Here is a 19,099-nt window from a genome sequence, read left to right as displayed (position 1 = left end):
TGACTCGCTCAGTGAAAGAACTCATTATTTAGTTTCCTCAACTGTTAAAAAAAGACGTCAGGAACACAACACCACCAAGAGTAAACAAAATAGGGTGAAAGTGCCACACTAGTGGGAATGCATCTGTTTTTTTTCTTCCAGTGGCTATGCACTGGTTACATCAGAAGAATTTTAAGCAGCTAATAGTAAGCCCCTTAAGACCCCTCTTTCCCTCTCTAGGATTCCAAAGGCAACTGCACTCCATCAAAGGTGTATTATTGCTGAAGGTGCATGGCGTGTGTCTGTTGGTGTCATGCCGATGAAGCCTACCAAAAGCCTGGACTGGCTGCAGAGAGAGAAATGAAAAGAAGGAAGGGAAGATCATCAGGTGACAAAAAAGTTGAGGGGAAAATGACATAGTGTTAATGTTATTGAATGCAACTCTGTTATGTGCAGTTCAATTTCCCCACAATTACACTGATGTTTTTCTTTAATGAATAGAGCTGTGTGTTGTCCCATAATACACTGCAGGTTACCTTAAAAAATCATGAAAGCACTTTTAGGTAGTTCAGTGATCACTAATATTGAGTGCAGTGAAACATTTAGGCTATTTGTCTAATCATCATAATACCCAACAAGTGTGATGACTAGTCTATTAGGACATATTTTTTCACAGTAGGTTCATAAGTATCAATTTTGAGCTGCACTGACCTCTAGAGGAACATGACATTTTAACCAAAATATAGCTCTCATGCCAAAAAGCACTAACACGCCAGCAGGTAGGGCTGTTAAATCGATTAATCGCGATTAATCACATCTAACATAAAAGTTTGTGTTTACATAATATATTTGCATATACAGTATATTATATTTATTTATATATTATATACATTTGTGTGTGTGTGTGTGTGTGTATACACTCACATTTATATTTATACATAAATACTGTATGTATATATATATATACATAATACATAAATATATATACACTCACCTAAAGGATCATTAGGAACACCATACTAATACTGTGTTTGACCCCCTTTCGCCTTCAGAACTGCCTTAATTCTACGTGGCATTGATTCAGCAAGGTGCTGAAAGCATTCTTTAGAAATGTTGGCCCATATTGATAGGATAGCATCTTGTAGTTGATGGAGATTTGTGGGATGCACATCCAGGGCACGAAGCTCCCGTTCCACCACATCCCAAAGATGCTCTATTGGGTTGAGATCTGGTGACTGTGGGGGCCATTTTAGTACAGTGAACTCATTGTCATGTTTAAGAAACCAATTTGAAATGATTCGAGCTTTGTGACATGGTGCATTATCCTGCTGGAAGTAGCCATCAGAGGATGGGTATATGGTGGCCATAAAGGGATGGACATGGTCAGAAACAATGCTCAGGTAGGCCGTGGCATTTAAACGATGCCCAATTGGCACTAAGGGGCCTAAAGTGTGCCAAGAAAACATCCCCCACACCATTACACCACAACCACCAGCCTGCACAGTGGTAACAAGGCATGATGGATCCATGTTCTCATTCTGTTTACGCCAAATTCTGACTCTACCATCTGAATGTCTCAACAGAAATCGAGACTCATCAGACCAGGCAACATTTTTCCAGTCTTCAACTGTCCAATTTTGGTGAGCTCTTGCAAATTGTAGCCTCTTTTTTCTATTTGTAGTGGAGATGAGTGGTACCCGGTGGGGTCTTCTGCTGTTGTTGTCACATGCCTGTCCTGTCTTGTGCTGCACATGGGTGTTTTGTTATTTTGGGCCATGTGCTCTCTTGTCAATCGTCTACCCCGTCCATCTTGTTATCTCGTTATTGTTTTATCTCCCACACCTGTTTGCCTCGTTTACCTGTTAGGTTGTTCCCTACTTAATCTCCTTGTGTTTGTAGTTTTGTGCGGATTCGTTGTACATGTTACGTGTTCCAGTTTGTGTCCTCCGTTTTGTTCCTGGGTTGAAGTTTGTACCTTTCCTTGGCATCGGAATAAATCTCTGCATTTGAATCCACGTCTCTTGTCTACTTAACGTGACAGAACGAATCCGCCTTCATGTGGATTCAGCGGAGCGAGTTTTGTCCCGCGGAGAGGGAGAATGGGATCTCCTTATTTAAGTATTTTGCGGCGTGTGCGCAGAGGAATGAGGAGATCAGGGCAGCCGGCGCTCGGTCGGGAAGTGGTGAGATCCGTACTGTGACTGTTAATAGTGTTAAGACCCCTGCTGATTTTCAGCGGTTTGATGGAACCCGATTGGCCAGATTTTCTGGGACCCGCGGAGGCCGTAGAAGAGGAGGTGATAGAGGAGAGTCCCAGCATCAGTCTTCACATCGGTCTCTCCTCGACCCAGAGGATCATCTACCGGCGGGTTCGCCCAGTAGTAGGATATCACCACGGGGCCCGTCCAGCACAAGTCCCTCACCACTGGTTTCGTCCAGCGTAGGGACTTCATTGATGGGTTCGGCCAACCCAGAGTCTGCATGCAACTGTCCGAAGGGACGGAGGAGGAGAAGGAGATCGGTGCCGGTCCATTCAGAGACTGTTCACGTTCCGTCTGCCCGGCCAGAGACTGTTCACGTCACGTCTGCCCAGTCAGAGACTGTTCACGTTCCGTCTGCCCAGCCAGAGACTGTTCACGTCACGTCTGCCCAGTCAGAGACCGTTCACGTTCCGTCTGCCCAGCCAGAGACTGTTCATGTCACGTCTGCCCAGCCAGAGACTGTTCATGTCACGTCTGCCCAGCCAGAGGCTGTTCAAGTCACGTCTGCCCAGCCAGAGACTGTTCACGTTCCGTCTGCCCAGCCAGAGACTGTTCAAGTCACGTCTGCCCAGTCAGAGACTGTTCACATCATGTCTGCCCAGTCAGAGACTTTTCACGTCACGTCTGCCCAGTCAGAGACTGTTCAAGTCACGTCTGCCCAGCCAGAGACTGTTCAAGTCACGTCTGCCCAGTCAGAGACTGTTCACGTTCCGTCTGCCCAGCCAGAGACTGTTCACGTCACGTCTGCGCAGTCAGAGACTGTTCACGTCATGTCTGCCCAGTCAGAGACTTTTCACGTCACGTCTGCCCAGTCAGAGACTGTTCATGTCACGTCTGCCCAGCCAGAGAATGTTCATGTCACGTCTGCCCAGCCAGAGACTGTTCACGTCCCGTCTGCCCAGTCTGAGACCGATCAAGAGATGCCCATTCGTGTGGCCGCCAAGGCAATGATGAACTATTTGGAGCGTCTGGCTCGGATCCTGGACATGCCTGTGTCTGCTGTTCCAGGGCCGGAGCCAGTGTCTGTTCCAGGGCCGGAGCCAGTGTCTGTTCCAGGGCCGGAGCCAGTGTCTGTTCCAGGGCCGGAGCCAGTGTCTGTTCCAGGGCCGGAGCCAGTGTCTGTTCCAGGGCCGGAGCCAGTGTCTGTTCCAGGGCCGGAGCCAGTGTCTGCTGTTCCAGAGCCGGAGGCAGAGCCAGTGCCCGTTCATGAGCCGGAGGAAGAGCCATTGCCCGTTCCAGAGCCGGAGGCAGAGCCAAGGCCCGTTCCAGAGCTGGAGCCAATGTCTGTTCCAGAGCCAGTGCCTGTTCCGGCGCCAGAGCCAGTGTTTGTTTCTGTGTTTGTGTCTGTTCTTGTGACTGTTACAGTTCTTGTGGCTGTTCCTGAGCTGGTGTCTGCTGTTCCTGAGCTGGTGTCTGCTGTTCCTGAGCCGGTGTCTGCTGTTCCTGAGCCGGTGTCTGCTGTTCCTGAGCCGGTGTCTGCTGTTCCTGCGCCATCGCCCTGGCCGCCCGAGGGGTCTTCACCGCCCTGGCCGCCCGAGGGGTCTTCACCGCCCTGGCCGCCCGAGGAGTCTTCACCGCCCTGGCCGCCCGAGGGGTCTTCACCGCCCTGGCCGCCCGAGGGGTCTTCACCGCCCTGGCCGCCCGAGGGGTCTTCACCGCCCTGGCCGCCCGAGGGGTCTTCACCGCCCTGGCCGCCCGATGGACTCTGTGTTTCGCCCTGGCCGCCCGATGGACTCTGTGTTTCGCCCTGGTCTGTCCCTCCCATCCCGCCCTGGTCTGTCCCTTCCGTCCCGCCCTGGTGTTTCCTTCCTGTCCCGCCCTGGTCTTATGGAGCGTCTGGTAGCCGCTCCGTAGGGAGGGGGTAATGTCACATGCCTGTCCTGTCTTGTGCTGCACATGGGTGTTTTGTTATTTTGGGCCATGTGCTCTCTTGTCAATCGTCTACCCCGCCCATCTTGTTATCTCGTTATTGTTTTATCTCCCACACCTGTTTGCCTCGTTTACCTGTTAGGTTGTTCCCTACTTAATCTCCTTGTGTTTGTAGTCTTGTGCGGATTCGTTGTACATGTTACGTGTTCCAGTTTGTGTCCTCCGTTTTGTTCCTGGGTTGAAGTTTGTACTTTTCCTTGGCATCGGAATAAATCTCTGCATTTGAATCCACGTCTCTTGTCTACTTAACGTGACAGTTGTAGCCCATCCGCCTCAAGGTTGTGCGTGTTGTGGCTTCACAAATGCTTTGCTGCATACCTGTGGTTATTTCAGTCAAAGTTGCTCTTCTATCAGCTTGAATCAGTCGGCCCATTCTCCTCTGACCTCTAGCATCAACAAGGCATTTTCGCCCACAGGACTGCCGCATACTGGATGTTTTTCCCTTTTCACACCATTCTTTGTAAACCCTAGAAATGGTTGTGCGTGAAAATCCCAGTAACTGAGCAGATTGTGAAATACTCAGACCGGCCAATCTGGCACCAACAACCATGCCATGCTCAAAATTGCCTAAATCACCTTTCTTTCCCATTCTGACATTCAGTTTGGAGTTCAGGAGATTGTCTTGACCAGGACCACACCCATAAATGCATTGAAGCAACTGCCATGCACTGTAAAAAATGATCGTGATTTTAACGGTAAAAGACTGTAAAAATGCTACAGTGCAAAACTGTTAATTGGTTAACAGAAAGTTTCCTTACTATATACGGTAAATAACTGTGATAGATCTAACGGTACATTTAATGTAATTTTACTGTAAAATACCGTTAAATTTACAGTTTTTGAAAGTGAAAAGAACAACTCATTGTATAATTTACAGTGAAAAAACGTAAATTGACATTCCCACAATTCCCTGCGTGACACTTCACATTTAATTTATTTTTGTTGAAATAACTATGTTTCTTCTTAGTTTTCTTAGTTCTTTTCTAATCAGTTATGTACATTAGGGTTTTATGTGACATTTAATGTTGTTAAATTAATGTTTATTGTATTTTTAAAATTTCATGTGTGTTACCATGATGGTGTTTAATGTTTGTGCGAATAACACTGTGCAGCTTCATTATAATAGTATTAACTTTCTTGATGAAGATTGCTTGTGATGAGCTTTGATTTATCATGTGACTCTCATCACTGCTGTGATGGTTGATGGTTGTCAGTGTATTACAATGGTACAAAACAGATATTAATACTTCAATAGGTTGGTAAATTATCATTATATCAGAAAATGAATTACGGTTTAATACTGTAAATTTTACGTTAAGTCTGTAAAACCAAAAACGTTGATACCGTATTTTTGACGGTAAAGTTCTGGTAACCACAGCTGCCAGTTTTTTTCCGTAAAAACAACGGGATTTTTTTACAGTGTGTGATTGGTTGATTAGATAATTGCATTAATGAGAAATTGAACAGGTGTTCCTAATAATCCTTTAGGTGAGTGTATATATATAATATGTGACCCTGCATCACAAAACCAGTCACAAGTAGCACAGGTATATTTGTGGCAATAGCCATTGTATGGGTCAAAATTATTTTCACGTCAGCCACGCCGAGCCTGCGCTTCACGTCAGCCACGCCGAGCCTGCGCTTGTCCACGTCACGTCTGCCCAGCCAGAGACTGTCCACGTCACGTCTGCCCAGCCAGAGACTGTTCACGTGATGGTTCCTGAGCCTGTCCCGGTCCCAGTCCCTGAGTCTGTCACTCCTCCCAATAAAATTTTGGGGGAAAATTTTGAAAATTCTCGCCCAAAAACCCCCACCCTCCCACCCTGGATTTTACGACCCTACCAGCAGGCCTAAAATAGTGTTCCTGTAGACCAGGGGCTTCCAAATTGGGGTCTGAGGTCTTTTTTTTTGTCTTTTTTTTTTTTTTATCTGTTAATGTGTGTATTTAAGATATTAGTGAAATATGTTTAACATAATATTTTATGTTCACATTCACTAAATTTAATATTTAATTAGGGTCAGAAATCAATAGGCTACATTAATTGCAGTTATTTAATATTTTTTCTCATGATTTGTTCTTTTTATAAATGTATTAAAAAATACATTTTTTTCCATATATAGGCCTATATTATGATCACATTGCTGTAGACAATGTTGCTAACGTTCCAGTAGTTTGTTTCATTTTACAAGGGTTTTCTTAGATATTCTCTTTTTATGGCATTTGTTAACACTATAAAATGTCCATACCCGACTGCTGATTACATTACAGCTGGTTTGTTTGCTCTGAACTTCAAAGAAGAAGCTTTAGTATTTGCCGTGTGGTGATGGTGATCAGAACTTTTGCCACCACTCTGAAAGTGGAACATTTTCTCCAGGCTCTTATCAGAAAAAAGGCCGGAAGAAGTAGGTCATTCAGATCTGACATATGACCCAATTTGCTATCGCACTATTTGCTATATTCCCTTAAATTTTTCTGCATGAGTGAAGCAAACTATGTAATATATCACTGTCATACTGATCTTTTAGAGGTCAGCCTGCAATTCCTAATGGACATATTGCAATTTGCATTGCAACATCAGTGGCACTACCTAATATGATGATATTGTAGAGCAGGGGTAGGCAAGTTCGGTCCTAGAGAGCCGCTGTCCTGCAGAGTTTAGCTCCAACACTGAAAAAAACCTCTCCTGCCTATAGCCTTAGTAATCCTGAAGACATTGATTAGCTTGTTCAGGTGTGTTTGATCAGGGTTGGAACTAAATTCTGCAGGACAGCGGCTCTCTAGGACTGAACTTGCCTACCCCTGTTGTAGAGCAACATGCACAAGCTCTTGTTGCATGAATCTACCCAAATCAATGTTACACAAAAAATTCAAATATAGTCCTCAAAAATAATTATTTTGTGCTGAAGAGAGAGAGGCTCTTGTTTTATGGTGGTCTGTTTTTGAAATGTCTGTTGTAGCATTTGAGGAGGATCACAAAGGAGTCCATAAAAGGAACCAAAAGATGAAAGTGCTCTTCAAAATGCATCAGACATTGTGCTTTAATATATCTAAAACCCGTGCTTTCATTTCCATTTGTAAATTTCATTTGTAAAGTAGGCACTGTTTTGGTTAGTGTCAATTATTTTAATGTACAAAGGCTTGTGTTCATAGAACATGCAAGAGTGACGCATATATAAACAAAATGCTGCCCTTTTGCATGTAGATTATAAGAATAAGAAATAAGACATAAAGGTATATTCTAAGCTATAAAATGATTCATTATATTATTTAAAAAACATTACAATATTTTATAATTATAATAAAATATAATTTCATCAATTAATATACTTATATATATATATATATATAAAAAGTATATAGTATAACAATATAATATATTTATATACAGTGTAATAGTGAGGAATAAGCTATAAAATAATTAATTATATTATTTAAAAAATATTAAAATATTTTATATAATTTTTATAAAACAATTTAAATAATTAATATACTTCTATATATATATATATATATATATATACACATATATATATATATACAGTCGTGCTCACAATTAATGGCACCCCTGGTAAATATGATCAAAACTGGCTGTAGAAAATAAATCTGCATCGTTTATCCTTTTGATCTTTCATTAAAAAAATTGCCATAAATCTAACCTTTCATTGAAGTAAAATAATTGAAAGTGGGGGGGAAATCACATTATGAAATAAATGTTTTTCTCCAAAACACGTTGGCCACAATTCTTGGCACCCTTTTATTAAATACTTTTTGCAATCTCCTTTTGACAAGATAACAGCTCATAATAGTTTTCTCCTATAATGCCTGGTGAGTTTGGAGAACACCTGACAAGAGATCAGAGACCATTCCTCCATACAGAATCTCTCCAGATCCTGCAGATTCCCAGATCCATGTTGGTGCTTCTTCTCTTCAGTTCAGCCCACTCATCAGGTCAGGGGACTGGGACGGAATGGCAGAAGCTTCATTTTGTGCTCTGTAACAATTTTTTGTGTTGATTTTGATGTTTGTTTTGGATCGTTGTCCTGATGGAAGATCCAACCACGGCCCATTATACGATTTCTAGCAGAAGGCGTCAGGTTTTGATTTTTTATCTGTTGATATATGATAGAATCCACAATGCCATGTATCTAAACAAGAAGTCCAGGACCTCCAGCAGAAAAATATGCCCACAACATTAAAGATCCAACGGTATATTAAATTGTACACATGGGGTACTTTTTATCCTTGTGCACCAAACCCATCTAGCGTGTTTGCTGCCAAAAAAGCTCTTTTTTTAGTTAATCTGACCACAGAACCCTGTGTCATTTGATGTTCCAGTCGTGTCTGACAACTGAGTTTCCTGGAGTTTGTTTTTGGAGGAGCGAGGAGGATTTTTCTTGAAACCCTCCCAAACAACATGTGGTGATGTAGGGGTTGTTTGATTTTTTTAGGCTTTCTGACCCCAAGACTCAAGTAATCTCTGCAATTTTCCATCTGTGATCCTCGAAGAGTTTTTGGCCACTCAAACTTTCCTCCTCACCGTCCATTAAGGCAATATAGACACACATCCTCTTCCTGCAGATTCGTAACATCTTTAGTTGATTGGAACTTCTTAATTATTGCCCTAATGGTCAAAATGGGGATTTTCAATTCTTTAGCTATATTTTCTTACAGCCACTTTCTATTTTGTGATGCTCAACAATCTTTTGATGCACATCAGAACTATAATCTTTGATTTTACTCATTGTAATGGATGATTAACGGAATTTGGCCTTTGTGTTTCCTCATATTTAAACCTGTGAAACAAGAAGTCATGGCTGGACAATTTCATGTTCCTAGTCACCCTGGTGTGCTAAAAAAGGTAAACATTAATGGGAATATACTTCAGAGATATTTTACCCGTAAAAAATTCTAGGGGTACCAATAATTGTGGCCAACGTGTTTTGGAGAAAAACATTTACAGATTTCATAATGCGATCCCCCCCCCCCCCCCCCCCCCCCACACACACACACACTTTCAATTCTTTTACTTCAATGAAAGGTTAGATTTTCAAAAGGATAAACGATGCAGATTTATTTTTTACAGCCAGTTTTGATCAGATTTACAAGGGGTGCCATTAATTCGGAGCACGACTGTATATAAATATATAATATTATAGTATAACAATATAATTAATATAATATAAATAGTAATAATAGTGAGGAATACAAATGGCAGAAGTCTTTGGAAAATGTCTAGAAGTCATAACCCTCCATCTCTTGGTGTGACTGTTATTTACCCTTCATTTACTCATGCAGTGATAAGCAGGGTTAATCGGGGAGGATGCTCTCCCTGAGGCACAGGCACTTTGGAATTGAGTGCTTAGCATGAGATAATAAGCAACTGCACAACATACTCCCAGTAATGTAATGTGGATGCTGTAGAGCAGAGCGGATCTTAGCACTGCTGTGTACCTTGCAAGATATGTAAAGTATCTGCAGGCTTTAAGAGTTCTCCCGACAGGTTGCAAGATTTCTACCAAGAGACTGTTATTTTCACAAAGAGTGGCTCTGGAGAATTTAAGGTCCCAACATTCTCTGCTACCGAACATCAGGCATTCTTATGATTTTATTGGTAATATATTGCCTGCCATCTTTTCAAAGGGTGTTGTGGTAGAAGTTTAAAGGGATTACTCAAGCCATTTCTAGCCTTACAATGGGTAGGGAGGAGCTGAAATGTGTTTGCCATGAATTTCTTAACCTGACAATCTAGTTTTCCATTATTTTGTGTCTGGAATTTCAGAGGTTTGCACATTGAAGCTATTGGGTACAGTGAAATAATACCAACAGAATAATACCTTGTAATACATTATTGTGTGTACATTTTGTGATTCCAGTTGAAACAGAGAGAGGCCAAGTTTTAATGCAGAAAAAAAACCATTAGGATATATATTTATGCATTAAAACTTGGCGTGTGTGTTTGTGTGTTTATCTTTTGAAAATGCTTTCAACTATAACAGAAATTTTCAGCTTCCCCATTTTTCTTCTTCACATCTTTATTTCACTCAGCCACTGCAGCAAGTTTTGTTTTGTTTCTTAATGTCCATTACAAGGCTTGAGGACATCATGTTTGAAAATAATCAAAATATCTTTATTATATTGTTAAATGTATATCTATATGTTTGATTTTTTTCTGCTTGATCAAATGTGGAGACTGTTGTTGCTTGTATTAACAACATATTATCATAAGGTACATGAGAACATATTTATTTGAAGTTGTTGAACATTTTAGATTACAGCATGTTAAACAGATGACAGCACAGTTGCAACTATTCTGCCGTGCAAAGGCAAAAGACCGTAACTTCGTGTTTGGTCGAAAATTAGTTTTTTATATTTTTGGCACATTCAAGACCCCCTTTATCATGTGGATAAGTATCTTGAGTCAATTCCGTCGTTTTTTCGAGAAAATAATGGGTTGTCTTAACAGTAACTTCCAAAAGCCCGTGAGAAACCAAGGCAGAACACCGTAACACCAGTTACTGATCTTTGGCTTTGATTTGGAACGCTCATTTTGAGTTACGGTACTCAGCCTTTGTTTAGCCGCGCGTCAATATGAAGTTACGGTGCTGCATGGCGTTCTATCAAATATGCTACCTTTCAGATTGTACGGTGTTCTGCCTTTGTTTTGCTCTCCATTAAAATCTCCGAAATTACGATGTAGCCTGTGTACTTTGTACAGCTGCCATCAGTCCCTGTAACTTCTGATGTCCTCAGAGCTTTGTCCAGCACAAATGCGGTCAGAACATTTAGTATGGTCTGAACCCGCTCCATATGAAAAACGTGCGATAGGCTATCCATCGCGAATGATATATGCAGAGTTGACAGAAAAAAATGTTACACACGCCGTAGCAGGTGAATACAACAAAGAACTAAATCCCCGCCTCACCCAGATCGGGTTGAAACAATCATGCATCTAGCTGGCAGAGTGCCAAAACTTCGCCGGCGCCTTCAGCTCCGCCCTGAACACGGTCGAGCCGACGCGCGACTAATATATCACAGAGTGATAATAATGAAGCAACAACGGTATATTGGTGCATACAACATAATGCAGCAAGAATTGTTGGTGCATACAACATCAGACAAGCTGTTACAAGCGGGTTGTACCTACAATCACACTGTCCGGAATAAATCCGCGGGACGAGCGAAGTGCACTGCACAATAATAGGGCAGACAGCTGAAACCACCGCTACTGAAAAGACGCAGAACACAGAAGGTTGTGCTATAAATGCATTAGTCGTCTAGGTAGTCCAGAGCGCGCTCCCCACCGAGTCTCAAGATGGAAAGCACTGCGTTCGTACTTCGTACTTTTCGTGAACGTACGAGGAGCATGACACCTTCGAACACGAATATACTATAAACGAGTCCCCGGGTCGAATGTGCGCGAGGACCTGTTTTATCGTGATCATTTTGAACGCGCGTTTATCAAGTCTTATGCCACTCGGTACCAATTGAAGATCTTACCGCTATGGAGGTATTTTGCCATGTCTCATGTATTAATAATGCCACCAGAATGCAACCAAAGCACAGGGTAGTAATAAGTAGATGTCTATAAGTGTAAATCATACAAAATAAATGCCATGATCACCAGTGATGGGAATAACGGCGTTATAAATAAACGGCGTTACTAACGGCGTTATCTTTTTCAGTAACGAGTAATAAAACGAATTACTGTTTCCCCCGTTACAACGCAGTTACCGTTACTGACAAAAAAAATGTGGCGTTACTATAATTGAACTCACTGAAGCGGCTTTCATCCGAGTAGGCTCTCTCTCCGCCATAGGACCTGCAAAGTTTTTTTCTCTGGTGTGTGTGTGTGTGTGTGTTTATGAGGCGCCGGAGTGGACAAAAGCGAAGCGATTGGCGCGAGCGCGCTCAATGCGCGAGAGAGACCGAATGTGTCCGAGAGCGCGCTCAACAGTTGCGCAAGAGAGACCGAGGGTGTCCGAGCATTATATAGTTTGTTTATAAATAAATGAATGACACATATCTGCAACGTTAATTAATTTACATGGTTATACAAATAAAATCAAAAAAATTACCGTCAGGTAACGTTCTATTTAGGTTATAAAATAAACCCGAAAATAACCTGCAGGGAACATTCACAGAAAACATCTTTGTTTGACCGGTTGTAAACACGTGCGGCAAACACGTCTAGAATTTGGCTTAAATAATCTCTGATGATGACGTTCGCTATAGGTTATAAAAATAAACCCCCAAAATATTATATTTTAGTATTATATTTTTTTTGGGTAAATTGTTCAGTATTATATTGAGAGAGCACTTGTTAAACTGTTTATTTTTGTTAGGAAGAAAATACTCAGGCTACAGTATGTCTACTAGTTGTGAAGTTGTGTAACAGTTTTATCATTTTAATATGCATATTTTTTATTATTATTCATTCATTTTTGGTACATTTCTTAAGAAGCATAATTTATTTTTAAACTTATTTGTTGGCCAGTTGGGGTCTGTGCGATATTAAGTAAACCATCTATAATGTTTTATTGTTCTACTATGGTAATGCTAATATTTAGAATAATATATTGAATTTAATAGGCGTCTCTCACATTGTCCCACAGCAACATTAAAATAGAATAAATTATTATTATAAAACATTGAACACTAATCTACACTATTAAGTGTCCATTTCATTAATTTAACATATTTAATACTGGGGGCATCCAAATTATTTGACATAGGCCTATTTGATTTTTTTTTTTTTTTTAAGTAACGCAATAGTTACTTTCTCTGGTAATTAGTTACTTTTATAATGATGAAACTCAGTTACTAACTCAGTTACTATTTGTGAGAAGTAACTAGTAACTATAACTAATTACTTTTTTTAAGTAACATGCTCAACACTGATGATCACTAGATTTTATACAGGTGTTACTATAATGATTTTGTTAATGGTGATCAGCAACCAAATATTGATAATGTGGAAATTACTGCCTTTTGCCTTGGCATAACTTCTCACTTTTTGCTGACAATGCAAAGGCAGAGTGTACAGTAACTTTAAAATAGTGGTCAAAAGTCAAGTTTGAGCTCAAGATTTTTTATGTAGATAATTTTTATTACTAAAACATCTAATCGCCAGATTTACAGTGTCCTACCTATAATTAATTTGGAGGGACAACTGAAAATCTTTAAAGTCATTTTTCTCAGTTCCAAACTCTAGCGAGTTAAGGTCTTTCTCATAATTTTTTTATTTTGTAATATTTTGTAACTATTGATGTAATATTAACCCTTACTAGACAGAACTTACTAAATGTTATTTTAAGGCTATCGTTGTTATCATAGAAATGTTTGTATAGAGTGATAAAAGGCAAAATGGTCAATAAATTAGAAGTTAAGGTATTTTGCCTTTGTATGACCCATTATTGTTTTGCAGATAATGCAAAGGCAGAATACAGTAACTTCCGAATAGGGGTCAAAGGTCAAGTTTGAGCTAAATTTTTTTTAATGTAGATAAATATATTCATTATGACAACTACTTGGCAAATTTTCATTGTCCTACCTATCATACAATTGGCTGGACAACAAAAAAACTTTAAAGTCATTTTTCTCAGTTTCACACTCTGGTGAGTTAAGGTCTTTTGCCTTTGTAGGGCAGTATTGCGCAAATGCCTCTCAGGTCACAAGAACCCCCAGTACAGGGAACTAACACAAGATGGCGCTGTTTATCTTAAAGCCCATTTTAATTTTTTTCTGAAGGACCTAGTTCTTGTAAACAAGAAGCAAAGAATCTTATTGTTGAAAATAGTTATATATTAAGATTTTAAATAATCATTTTATTCGTTTACTTAACATTCAAATAGTTTATTAATGCAACTTCATACAACCTAAGTGGAGGACACTAAATTTCCAAGACTATACAATTACCCAATCACTCAGCGCTGTCTAATTTATACCTGCGTATGTTTGGCTTCAAAACTTTCAGCTGTTATATCTCCTCATTCTGAACTTTCATCATCCCAGAGTTTAGGGACGACTGCTGTAGTAACACAGTGCTGGCTTTTGGGGGGATTAGTTTAGAAACGTGGGTCAAGTACACAGCAAACTCTTAGAATAGCTTTTGGGCACAAGTGGTGTTGTTTACAGCCTCGGTAAACATACACACGTTGTGGAGCATGGAGCAATTCGGACACGCGATGCAGACGGTGAAGAAACTTCTTGTGTTATGGAAAAACAGAGGGGGCCAGGGCGTACCATGAGGAGGTGTTAGCGGGACCTGCTCCAGGTCTGACAGAGAAGAGAGATTTCTATTTTTAGGGAGACTGGAATGTACACTGAGGCCTCTCGAAGGATTTCTGAACAACAAATAACATACCGCGGTTGCCCCAGTCTCTATAAACATCCACCTGCCAAACTCAGAAAGTGACTTTCAGAATCAGAAGTGAACTGTTTTTTTGAAAACAGAGGGACGAGTTTGAGCTCTGCTTGAGTTTTGATGATACATATTTACAGGACCATCTAGAATGTGCTTCAAATCATCTGAGACAAGGTAAGGCAAGATATGGCTGACACATCAGGTCTCCAAGCAGATGCTTTGACTTCAGGCTCAATAACACCTGTGTAGTTTGTCTATAACTGCATGGCATTATGGTTTGTTTGCCATATGTCAGTCTGCAGGAAAACTGGAAGATCTTGGAAGATTAATGTAATTGTGTGATGATGAACATGCAAAATTGTTAATTGAAGATGGGGAATCCTTGCTGCCATTCCTTTGATTTCTTAAAATGTGCAATTGCAGATGTATTTTAAAAAAGGGACTGAATGCTGCACTGTTTCACAGATGCAACTTAACACTATAGTTCAAGCATGTAATTGAATCAGTCATATTATTTTATTTATTATATAATTATAAATAAACATTTATACACTGTTTTATATATATATATGTATATACACACATACAGATCTATACTGCAATACTGTAAATAATATTATACATATAAATACTATATGTGTGTGTGTGTGTGTATTGTATAAAAGCTAAAATATGCATAAATGTGCAACTATAATATCACAAAATTTTAAAAATCACTAGATTTATAAATGAAATTGTTATAGGAAATGCATCTGAACTGCTGCCATAAGAGTTTTTATGTGCTCAAGAAAAATTTATATGTAACCGATATCCTAATTAAAGAAAATATCTTATGATTATATAACTTTTGTCTTTTTTTTCACAGCTTAGATAGTCCAATATCAGATGTCCTGCATTTTAAAGACAAAGACCTGATCTCAACCCTCCTCCAGGAGCTGAACACCTTGAGGAAGGACCAAATTTTCACTGATGTTGTTCTTTGCTCTGAGGGCAAAGACCTCCCATGTCACCGCAATGTTCTGGTGTCCAGCAGCCCCTACTTCTACGCTATGTTCTGCAGCTGCTTCCTGGAGACCCAGAAGCCCCGGATAGACCTCCAAGGTGTTCCTTATGACATCCTTGAGAGTATAGTAGAGTATGTATACACAGGGTCCATCAGCATCACCATGGAGCTGGTTCTCCCTCTGATGCAAGCCGCCTCTATGCTTCAGTACGGAAGGCTTTTTGAGGCCTGCTCGACCTTCTTGCAGACCCAGCTCAGTCCTGACAACTGCCTGAGCATGATCCGGCTCTCTGAAATCCTCCATTGCTCTAGCTTGCTGGAAAAAGCGAGAGAACTGGCTGTGAAGAGCTTCTCTGATGTGGTGGTCTCCGAGGACTTCTGCGAACTCTCGCTACCTGAATTGGTGAGCTACTTGGAGGACGACAAACTGTGCGTTGAGGAGGAGCAAGTTTTTGAGACTCTTCTAGCTTGGATCCACCATGACCCGTTCTCCAGACGTAGCACTATCCACGACTTGTTCCGTCGCGTGAGGCTGAGACATGTCCATCCTTCCTATCTTTTCCAGTTTATCGCCAATGACCCTTTAGTCCAGTCATCTTCTTTATGCATAGAGATTATCGAATCTGTTCGCCGCCTTCTTTTTTCTGTCGGCACTCATTGCCCTGGCGATCTTGAGCCCCTTTGGGCGGTGCCACGACGGAAAAACTGCAAGGAGGCGCTTGTAGTAGTGGGAGGTCGTAAGAATGGAGAGCGGACGTCTCGTGAGGCGCTGCTCTATGACGAGCAGACTCGCTGCTGGCAGTGTCTCGCAAAAATCCCGCTGCGCCTTCACCGGCCCTCTTATGTCTGCATGCACAGCATCCTTTATGTGCTCGGGGGCTTAACCATGACAGCAGGAGGGCAGTGCACAACTACCAACACTGTGTACACGCTTTCTCTGAAAACAAACCAGTGGAGAGTTGGAGAACCCATGCTGACGCCTCGATACGCCCATCAGAGCTCTACCTACCTGCATTTCATTTTTGTTCTGGGTGGATTGACAGCTGACGGACAGCTGTCAAATTCGGTAGAGCGATACGACACCATGTTCAACCTATGGGAGGCCATGGCCCCCATGCCCACTGCAGTTCTGCACCCAGCTGTAGCCGCACATGACCAGAGAATATACGTGTTCGGAGGGGAAGACGCCATGCAGAAACCAGTTCGAATTATCCAGGTTTGATATGTCAGGCTTTTTGGGATGTTTAGTTGTATAGAGAACAAATTTCATTGATTTTGCAGTGGTAAAAGATGTTTGTTCTTGATAGGTGTACCACATCGGAAGGAATCTTTGGTATAGGATGGAAACCAGGACAGTGAAGAACGTCTGTGCACCAGCTGCTGTGATCGATGATAAAATCTACATTGTAGGCGGTAAGGAGGTTTTTTTTTGGTAGTTTTGTGAATATAATGTTCCTGCAAGTTGGTTGAGGTCACCATGAAATCCATTTTTGCGGAATATTAAAGATCCCTCTCCTCCAGTAACCTGTCACTCATATGAGATTGCAGCAATTAGCAAATGACAACAATCCAATCAATTTTTGACCAAGTCCCGCCTTACATTTTTTCTTGTTCGAGAAGTCATTTCACTCAGAAATACACTACCATTAAACTTTTGAATAATTTAGAGATTTTTGAAAGAAAAAATATTTTTGACGGATCTTAAGACTGGAGTATTGGTTGCTTTACTCCAAAAGTAAAGCAGCTGAAAATTCAGCTTTGCTGTCACATCAATAAATTACATTGTAAAATATTTAAATAGAAAACAACTATTTTAAATTGTAAAAATATTTCACAACATTACTGTTTGTATTGCATTTTGATCAAATAAATGCACAATTGGTGAGCATAAGAGACTTGTTCATTATTCCAAACCATTTGACCAGTAGTGTTCATCACAATAGGGGAAGAAAGACGATATCAATTTCCATTTCATGCTACTTTAACTCTCTTTTTTATTATTTAACAGGCTATACAAGAAGAATGGTAGCATATGATGTTAAAAGCAACAGATTTGAAAAATGTGAAAATATGAAGGCCAGGAAGATGCATCACTCTGCTGCTGTTGTGAATGGCAAGATCTATGTCACGGGGGGGCGCTTCATTAACAGTGACGAGAGTGTGGAAGACTCAGACGGCTTTGACTTCTACGACCCAAAGACAGACTCATGGGTGTCGATGGGAACTTTGCCATTCAAGCTATTTGACCATGGCTCAGTAAATCTGGTCTATCTCTCTGATAAGTTTTTGCCTACATGACTGTATTAATTTGACAATGTAGCTTAGTCATATCATACAAGCTTAAATGTGTCTGTCTCCAACTAAAATTCTTGGAGTGCTCTATTTGACAGATCATACTGAGAAAAGAGTAAAAATGGAGACCATATTAAGACAGCAACGCAATGAGACACATTTTTCGAAGCTCTCTGTCTGTGTTTGCACGTGTTGCCTTTTGAATGTGTGAGGTTATTAGTAAAATAACTATTAAAAGTTATAAAAAAATATCTGAAATAGCTGGAAGATATTTCAAATTAAGCTCAGGCCATATAGCAGATGGAAGTATGATACTTTTTCAGCTTTTATTTTCAAGTTTCTTTTAGATCACCTGTTAAATGAACAATTAAATCATATTAGTGTTTACTAAAGAATACACATTGCCTTTGAACTTGAAGAGTTTCAAATTCTGTATTACTTTGCACTTGACACTGAATAGTTGCACATTGTTTGTTTACATGTGTACTTTTATTTAAACATTCCTTCTTTTTGTAAATTGAATGATTTTTCAATATTTTTCCAAATATTTTACATTCTTTTAAAAATTAATTGAGTGGGACAGTTATACATGCAAAATGATTTTACCAATAAATTCTTCATAAAAACTAATAATGCTTCTTTTGTGTGTTTTTTGTAAATTGGCTTATCTGGCTGTATAGAATTTAAAGGGATAGTTCACCCAAAAAATAAATAAATAATCGTGTCATCATTTTTTTTAGCCTAATGTAATTATAAACTTGTATGACTTTCTCTCTTCTGCAGAACACAAAATAAAATGCTATAAAAGAAACTGATGGATAATTTCATTGTATGAGCTAAAATACAGACATTTTTCAAAATATCTTTCTTTATACAGTATTTAGAAAGAAACTCGTACAGAAAGTTTGGAATGACGTGAGTAATTAAATTATTATAAAATAACAAACTATTGACAGAGAATTATTATTTTTTTACTTAATTATTAAAGGGGCAATTCACCAAAAAAAATAGAATTTTATAGTAATTTACATGTGACCTATTAATCATCCTACATAGATCATAAGATATGAAACTCATCATATGACATGACACAGAAGGTGTGAGGACGTAAAGCAGCAGATGTGTGAGAGAAATGTGTGTCTGGGTATATATGTGTTATTGCCCTGTCTGTGTCTCACATGTCTTCCTGTCACTCTCAGTTAGACTGCTGTAACAGGTGTCGGCATGCCCAGGCATGAAACTGAATTGCATAGAAGACTTTGATGAGTCAT

The 19,099-nt window shown here is 40.1% G+C and overlaps 1 protein-coding gene across 2 annotated transcripts; it reads left to right on the top strand.

The window, feature by feature from the left end:
• The first annotated feature begins 207 nt into the window (after positions 1 to 207).
• Positions 208 to 18,246, top strand: klhl38b (kelch-like family member 38b). 2 transcript variants are annotated; one of them, XM_056267801.1, is made up of 4 exons: positions 208 to 367; positions 15,399 to 16,752; positions 16,844 to 16,949; positions 17,545 to 18,246. In XM_056267801.1, the coding sequence occupies exons 2-4, from the start codon at positions 15,583 to 15,585 to the stop codon at positions 17,832 to 17,834; spliced, it is 1,566 nt and encodes a 521-aa protein (XP_056123776.1). In that variant the 5' UTR covers positions 208 to 367; positions 15,399 to 15,582; the 3' UTR covers positions 17,835 to 18,246. The 2 variants fall into 2 exon arrangements, with proteins under 2 accessions (XP_056123776.1, XP_056123775.1); XM_056267800.1 differs by lacking the exon at positions 208 to 367 and adding an exon at positions 14,321 to 14,707.
• The last annotated feature ends 853 nt before the right edge of the window (positions 18,247 to 19,099 follow it).

The sequence above is a fragment of the Rhinichthys klamathensis genome, unplaced genomic scaffold (assembly GCF_029890125.1).
Source record: "Rhinichthys klamathensis goyatoka isolate OS25496 unplaced genomic scaffold, OSU_Roscu_1.1 h1tg000262l_1, whole genome shotgun sequence".
Taxonomy (NCBI): Eukaryota; Metazoa; Chordata; class Actinopteri; order Cypriniformes; family Leuciscidae; genus Rhinichthys; species Rhinichthys klamathensis.
This window is presented reverse-complemented; position numbering and strand designations above follow the sequence as displayed.

Bases quoted from the DNA above. Each gene is read 5' to 3' on its own strand.
- klhl38b (XM_056267800.1), top strand. From the start codon at position 14,682: ATGTGCTTCAAATCATCTGAGACAAG. The intron at 14,708-15,398 runs GTAAGGCAAGAT...TTTTTTTCACAG, and splicing joins TTCAAATCATCTGAGACAAG to CTTAGATAGTCCAATATCAG. The intron at 16,753-16,843 runs GTTTGATATGTC...TGTTCTTGATAG, and splicing joins AACCAGTTCGAATTATCCAG to GTGTACCACATCGGAAGGAA.